This window comes from Meleagris gallopavo, chromosome 15 (genome assembly GCF_905368555.1).
Source record: "Meleagris gallopavo chromosome 15, MGAL_WU_HG_1.1, whole genome shotgun sequence".
NCBI lineage: Eukaryota > Metazoa > Chordata > Aves > Galliformes > Phasianidae > Meleagris > Meleagris gallopavo.
This window is the reverse complement of record NC_139418.1, coordinates 11,603,570-11,611,235: the sequence shown is the minus strand read 5'-3', so window position 1 is coordinate 11,611,235 and position 7,666 is coordinate 11,603,570. Positions and strand designations below refer to the sequence as shown.

At 42.2% G+C, this 7,666-nt stretch overlaps 1 protein-coding gene across 4 annotated transcripts; it reads left to right on the top strand.

The window, feature by feature from the left end:
* The first annotated feature begins 28 nt into the window (after positions 1–28).
* CNOT8 (CCR4-NOT transcription complex subunit 8) lies at positions 29–6,917 on the top strand. 4 transcript variants are annotated; one of them, XM_085236907.1, is made up of 7 exons: positions 29–166; positions 601–800; positions 2,358–2,551; positions 3,865–4,026; positions 4,388–4,532; positions 5,159–5,269; positions 5,582–6,917. In XM_085236907.1, exons 2-7 carry the CDS (start codon positions 684–686, stop codon positions 5,729–5,731), a joined length of 879 nt encoding a protein of 292 aa, XP_085093033.1. In that variant the 5' UTR covers positions 29–166; positions 601–683; the 3' UTR covers positions 5,732–6,917. The 4 variants fall into 4 exon arrangements, with proteins under 4 accessions (XP_085093033.1, XP_085093034.1, XP_085093032.1 ...); XM_085236908.1 differs by having other exon boundaries at positions 154–217; XM_085236906.1 differs by having other exon boundaries at positions 161–295.
* Positions 6,918–7,666: the final 749 nt, after the last annotated feature.

The window sequence follows — 7,666 nt, the reverse complement described above, 5'->3', positions numbered from 1 at the left end:
GCGGGAGCGCGCGCCAGGCGCGAGCCGCAACGTACCGCACCGCGCGCCGCTGCGGCTTTGGCATAACTCTCGCGAGAGCCGGGCGGCAACCCGGAAATCCCTCCTCAGCCGGAGGCGTCATCGCGCCTGCGCGGACGCGAGAGGCCCGGCCCCAGCTTCCGGGCAGGTAGCGCTTGGGGGAGGGGAAAGCGATGGGCAGCGGCGGAGCGGACGAGCGGTGGGGGACGGGCGGGGCTCGGGAGGCCCGCGGGAGGCGGCGCGGCGGGGCTCGGCGGGGCTCGGCGGGCTCCAGCAGGTGCGGGGCGCCTCGCGGCGCAGGGCGGCGGTCTTGGCCGGTAGGGCCTCTGTCCTGAGGCGGCACGGCTCGTGGGGGCGCGCGGCGCGCGGGCTGCGGGGCGAGGCGCGCTCCCGCCGAGGCCGGGCCTGGAGCGGCGCTGGGGCCGCTCCGTTCGTTGCCGGCCGCCTCGGGGCGGCCGTTGGCGGAGGCTGCCGAGCCCTGCGGACGTTGGGCTGCGGTGATGCCGTGGAGGCGCGCCGTACCGTGCTGGCTCGTTCCTTTTTGTAGCTCTTTCTTCACGCCGTTCCGTCTGTTCGCTGCAGCACGCTGATTAGATCGCACGGCTCGCGGCTGTACGCTGCCATCTGAAGGCGGGGGGAGCTGGCTGTGCCCTGGGCCCGGCAGGATGCCAGCAGCCCTGGCGGAGAACAGCCAGGTGATCTGTGAGGTGTGGGCCAACAACCTGGAGGAAGAGATGAGAAAAATCCGAGAGATTGTGCTGAGTTACAGCTACATCGCAATGGTAAATGCTTCGTGCTTGACCTGTTTGTCTTATTCAGGAAATAGGGGCATGTGATAGTTGGACCAAGAGATCTTTTCCTATGTCGATGATTCTGTGGTGCTTCTTGAGTGAGAAGTGATTTCCCTCATCCCTTATCAAACAAAAATAGCAGTTAATTGGTGAAATATTAGGAAGCTCATCACTAGAGAAACGTACCAGAACGTAGTGTGTCTTGTCTTCGTTCTGGTTTGATGGAAAGCAAGAGAAGAGAGAGACCACCTTAAAAAAGGGAATTAATTGAATATCAGCATGTATTAGTTTGTACAGTAGAAGGTGTGGGGTTCAGGTGTATAAATCTTTAGATTCCTCAGCATATTTGTTCTGCAAATTTCTTGCCCGTTTTGGCTGTGGAAATTGACATGAAACTGTAGGACAAGAAACCTCCAAGTGACAACTTGTTAGCACAGGTGGCTCTTTTTTAGTGTGCTCACATGTTGATCGTTCCAGGAGAAGAATATTCTGGCTGTAGATATGACAGCGCATTTCAGGAAGTTTTATTTCAGAGCAGCAGAACATCCTCCAGATGGGAGGAATCCCTTTCTGCTCTTAAAGTCTGTATCTGCTTGGCAGGAGCCAGGCACTCACATAGCCAACTGAGTTATGATACTCTTCTGTTATGACAGCTTTGACTGAGGATGCTAAATTCAAAGATAAGAGAGAATTCTGTAATAAAAGCATGACATAAAAATACACGTGCCTTCAGAGTGCATAGAATTCAGTGCAGAACAAAGTTGTGTAAGTAAACTGTAAACATATATGTATATATTTAATTGTATGTTGATTGGAAATGAACTGCCTTGCTTCAATATACTTTCTGTTTCATCTCCCTCTGGCCTGTTTGCCTGTTGTAATTGCTGTGCTGTAAGAGTGGGTGCAGGAAGATGTGCAAGGGAGAAATTCTCTCATGTACTGGATCCTCTGTGAAAGTTTTTGTGTGTGCTGTAGTCAACAGATGTTATTTGACTTGAGAGTAGGAATTAGCATGGTTGCTTTGTTGTTAAGGTCTGTCTTGATTTGCAGCAATTTCTATCAGTGTAGGTATTGGCTATTATTTTTTTTTTTTAGTAACTACAAAGTTTACCATGATCTGTACTGGTGAGAGTGCTGAATTTAACTTACATTTAGAACTTGAAAGAACACTATATATATTTTTTTAAACAAATAATTTTCAGTAGATATGAGGAAAATAAGATGATTAGTCCCTTGGGAGTAAGAGATGCTTAAATGATGCAGTAGCTTATGCTGGGTGATTTTATGACATCTTTGTTTTGGAAAGAAACAAAACTACAGGAAAGGTTACCCGTGGGAAGTGAATGAGTGCCATCGGCTGACAAATGATGTAGGTTTTATTTTAGTTCTGACTTGTAGCGGTTTGAAGTCCATACTAGAATATGAAATGGGATTTAAAATAAGTGTTTTTAATAGAAGAACTCACAGATTGCAGTATTGAGACCTGCAGGTGTGGAACAGAGTATATTCCTGCCAGAATATGGGATAAGATTTCCTCTTCTTTTCTAGGACACGGAGTTTCCTGGGGTTGTTGTAAGGCCCATTGGTGAATTCCGCAGTTCCATTGACTATCAGTATCAGCTTCTTCGGTGTAACGTTGATCTTCTGAAAATTATCCAGCTGGGCCTGACTTTCACAAATGAGAAAGGAGAATATCCTTCTGGGATCAACACCTGGCAGTTTAACTTCAAGTTCAACCTTACGTGAGTCTTCTGTGCCAGGGAGCAATATCTGCTTCCAGTGCTGCAGTGTGCTTGTCTTCGGAAAATGCAGAAATCCTTTTGTTCATTACTAGTAGTTGGTTCTGAGCATTGAAAATTGAGATACCAGAGCAGATCATGTGAGGCTGAGTTTTGGCATGACAGGAATTGTAGTATTTCTGGAATAATGTTACAATCTTAAACTTTACATGGTTTTTATATATTTCCCTATATTTTATGTAATCAGTTAAATGCATATGTAAATCTGTGTCTTTCTGCTAAATAAAAGTGGATGTGTCATTCTCAGCAAAAAGGAAAATGCCCCTTTACAGAGCTTTGCTAAAGTGTAAACTGGCATCTAAAAATTATCACACGTGTTTGGGATAAGTAATCTTGTTAAAGTGAGTGTGGCAGTTCTTGACACTTCCACACTATGATTTCCTGGGCTGCAGTTGAAGCAAGTTTATTTATCTCTTCCTGTGTAATTATAAAGAGAAGTTCAGCATTTATGCCACAAAAGCTGCCTGCAAATAGAGAGTTTCCCTGGCAGAAGTGCATTTCCTTTGGGAATCAGTATTATTGTGAAACAGAACATTCCCAAAAAACTGTTCAGATAAGCTGATCACACTGCTCTTGAAAACAGAAGTTGCAGTGTTTACTTCCACAACTCTCTCAGCCTCTTAAAAGCATTTAAGTCATTACAAAGAGGTTTTGACACTGTGGACCCTATCTGACTCAAAATATGAGTTTTGTTCTGTGTTGTCATGTCCCCCACCTCCAGATGGAGCTTAGGAGTATAAAACTCGGGTGCCTGCTCAGCTCTCCTCCAAGCTTATCATCACTCATCTCTGTAGTCAAGTATTATGCAATTTTGTTTACTCTCTAAGATAGAATTGCAGATAATAATAAAGTAATATAATGCTGTAATGTGAAAAATAAAACATAGACAGCAGTGGTGCTTTAGAGGTGTGTGTCTTCCTCTTTGGGATGACTTCCCTTTTCTCTCCCATCATCTGTGGTATTTCCATTACCTCAGTGGTATTTGTCACAATGTCAGTTCTATGGAGGTGCATTCTTCGGATTTGGCAGTAGCAACAGAATGAATATTCGGTTAGGGTTGCAGAATATCTTGTTAAATGCATAAGAGTAATGGTATTAAAAGTGATTGGAGTTTTCTAGAGACACAAACATGGAGCTCAGAGATGGACAGTCTGCAGGTCGCTCTGATTTTCCAAAATGCGACGTGTGGGAAATCTTCCTGAAATGAGCCTGACTTGTTAGCACCTTGACTACAAAGCTCTGCTTTTCTCCTTCAGGGAGGATATGTACTCTCAGGATTCCATAGACCTCCTCGCAAGCTCTGGGCTGCAGTTCCAGAAGCATGAAGAAGAAGGAATCGATACCCTGCATTTTGCTGAGTTGCTCATGACTTCGGGGGTCGTCCTTAGTGACAGTGTGAAATGGCTGTCGTTTCACAGGTAGGTCTGATGATCACTGTGCTACAGAATGAGATGCCTCCTTTTGGCTTAAATACCGCTGCTTTGGACCATGGAGTCTGACACAGATTTTAATGAGCTGAATTTTAGCAGCTGTGCAGTTCTTAATGTAAGATTGAAATTGTAAAGGCGAACTTTAAGCACACTTGGTGCTTCATTTTATATCAGCATTTATTTTGATCTGCATTTTGTGCATGTGTTGCTTGCTAGTTCTTCTGCTGTTGCAGTCTTCCTCTATGGAAAAGAAGGTCGTAAGTGTAGAAAAACACTCTCTTGCAACTGATTTAACACTAATACCAGCTGAGTATAGGTATTTATCAGGTTTCTTTATGTTTGTTTGCAGTGGTTATGACTTCGGCTACATGGTGAAGCTGTTGACAGATTCCAGGTTACCTGAAGAGGAACATGAATTTTTCCATATATTGAACCTTTTCTTCCCATCTATCTATGATGTAAAATACTTAATGAAGAGCTGCAAAAACCTCAAGGTAATTTTGTCCTTGATGCAAACAAGGGGTGGATGGACAACACCCCTGCACATGTGCAGGAAGCCAAATGACAGAACTGTTTTCTCTCTAAACTGGAGCATCAAATCCAGTAGTCACACAGAGACACTTAAGGCTAAGTTTGTATCTAATATCTAATAGGTACTACCTCCCCAGTTATAAGCTTGTCAATATGTTTATTATATACAGAATATTCATATAACCACATGTATCTTTTTTTTTTTTTCCCCTGTACGAAGTGGAGTATTTTTGTCTTATGTGAACTATTCCATGACTTCATTAATTGCTAGGCACTCAGAGGGTTGAAAATTATTTATGTACTGAATCACAGCCTTGGTTCAGGAAAGGGTGGGAAAGGTGCAGCATTTGTAACCTGTGACTGTACCCACAGTCATCTCGTGTATCTGCAACAGGAAAGCAAGGTACCTAAATTTGAACAGAGTATTTCTGCATTCTTGAACAATATTTATCATTGTATTTCACTCATAGCTGGGGTGTGTATATTGCTGGAATCTCATACAGTATTTAACAGTTGTGTTCTGGAGAAGTGTTGCACTTACGGTAAGACACAGATGTTTAGAAAATAAACTCATCTGTTTTCATTGCAGGGCGGCCTTCAAGAAGTGGCAGATCAACTGGATTTGCAGCGAATTGGAAGACAACACCAGGCAGGATCAGACTCTCTTCTCACAGGAATGGCATTCTTCAGAATGAAAGAGGTAATGCAGTGCTCTTTTTGGTTCTCCTTTCTCCAGTCTCTAACCATCAGCATCAATACAAACCATGTGTTTTTGGTGGTGTTTTTCTTTTTGAGCCTTGTGAGTATCACACTTCGAAATGGTCAGTAATAAAGATTGTTTATAGCGGCACAGAATCTTTCCCTTTATTCTTCCTTCCAGTCTGTCTTACTGCCTATGCCGAATCCTAGAGGTGGTTGACTTCAGATGAGCTCTTTAATTAAGATTAGGTGCTTTCCAGTTTAGAGGAACAATTAATAATTTCTCTTCCTTTTTTTTTGTTCCCCTCCGCAGTTGTTTTTTGAGGATACGATTGATGATGCAAAGTATTGTGGGCGGCTGTATGGTCTTGGCACAGGAGTGGCTCAGAAACAAAATGAAGATGTGGACTCAGCCCAGGAGAAAATGAGCATTTTGGCTATTATCAACAACATGCAGCCATGATAGGTGGTAGCCCTCAGCAGAGTGTGGTTACTATATTGGCAGCTGCTGTCCTCACCCATTTTCCCTAGTGGTGTCTCAAAAGGCACAGTACACAATCTCTGGAAGGCCTGCAGTTTTGCTGAAGAGCTGCGTCTTCATTTGAAACTTTGGACAGAGTTGACTAAATTCCTAATGCCAGCATTTGTGATTTGCCATCTTTTTAATACGAAGGGCAAAAGACAGAAACTACTGTGTATACCTCTGTTTTTTTCCTCTTTATACTGTACAGAATCTGCAAGGAGGACTTAACTGTGTAATAATATTCCTTTAAGACAAGGACCTGGAAATCCAGTGAAGTCAGCCACAGACGTGCACATAAACTTGAAATTGTGCTTTAGAAAGCTTATTTTAAAACTTCTGCATGTTGTGAGGGTGACAGCTTCACCTCATTTTTTGCTTATTTTATCTTTGCGTAGTCTGTGGAAAATATGCTCCCTTTGATCACTGCAGAGGTTTGGGAAAGGATAACATTAAAAACGATCCTTGCAGCTAAAACTATTTGGAGATTTGCTTTACAACAATGGGAACGGATATTACTTGAATCTGGAGTTGATTTGGTCAGCTTTATAGTTTTTTGCTTCTGTATGGTACAGGCTTGATCCATGCTGAGCCTTGGCTTAGTTCTTACAGGCGTTAAACTGTTCTAGATAGAGATTAAGAGGATCTAGAAATTAACTTTTGCTTGAGAACCTCTTGCCAGGACCAATATTCTGACTTCAGTCTTCTTCAACTTGACCTAGAAATTTTAGTCTCATTTTGACACAGTTAATTCAGAAAATGGATAAACTTTCCTCTTCCCTTTTTACTCCCCCCCTTTTTACTCTACGCTTAACGACTTGCAAAACAGCTCTCCTTCTTTTCATTAAGAACATCTGAAACAGAGCTAGAGAATGGATGAACAATGCGGGATTCTGACACTTAAAAATCAAGCCATACTTTTTTTCTTCCTCAGCAGCTCTGTAATGACATTATTTAGGAAAAAAGAAAGTTTTGGATGGGGCAAACTTTAAAATTTTGACTTGGTCATGAATTTTAAACAAGCTTAAACAATTCATTACTAGGAACGAAGGTTTAGAGCTGGTATTTTGAAATGCTTGTAAATAGTACTTTGTTTTTAAATTTTGTAAAATAAATTTTTTTAAACAAGGCTTTGTTTGGGAATTTTAGTACTTGATGGAACTCTGGAATCTGAACTCAAGAGATACCTGCATGCAAGAAAGGGAGGATGCTGAATTTTTTTTCTTCTACTGCTTAGGATATATGACTGGGATAGTTCTTGAAATTTGCTTTTATCAGCTGTTCTTCCATAAGCTTGAGCTTAAAATCTCTTTGGTGGACTTAGATTCTCTTTCTGACCTTTTGCTAGCTCAGCAAGCAGCTTAGCCACTTGAAATGACAAATCTATTTTGCTGATGTGTCCTGCATGAAATTTTCCTGCTTCAGCTCCACAATACCAATTCTTGCCTAAATGATAGGAGAGCTGTTTGGTTAAGCAGTAGCTCCCCCTCCTGGTTCGAGCAATTCCAAGTTAGTGGGAACAACTCACCAGGTTAATATTAATCTTTTGATACAACTCCCTCCTTTTACCTGCTGCTATTTGAATCATTTTACTTCTAGAAGCTACTGAGGCTCTTTACAGCCTTGTTCTTTCAGGAAGAAGTTTTTATGTTAAGATGGGAAAAATCTCTAGTAAACTGTAAAAATGGCCAAAACAGTGCATGTTCAGGACTGCAGGATCTAGGATCACTTTTGACACTTGAAGAGAGAACTTGTTACTGCCTCAAATTTATCCTCGCTATATTTAAAAACTAACAAACAAAACACAAAGCAACAAACACCTGCTTTATCAAGCATGTTCAATTTCTATTGTTCTAGCAGCAACAAAAATAACTACTT

Excerpts from the sequence above, each read along its gene's own strand:
- CNOT8 (XM_085236907.1), top strand. The coding sequence starts at position 684 with ATGCCAGCAGCCCTGGCGGAGAACAGCCAGGTGATCTGTGAGGTGTGG. Across the intron at positions 801-2,357 it reads GTTACAGCTACATCGCAATG|GACACGGAGTTTCCTGGGGT; the intron begins GTAAATGCTTCG and ends CTTCTTTTCTAG. Across the intron at positions 5,270-5,581 it reads CATTCTTCAGAATGAAAGAG|TTGTTTTTTGAGGATACGAT; the intron begins GTAATGCAGTGC and ends TCCCCTCCGCAG.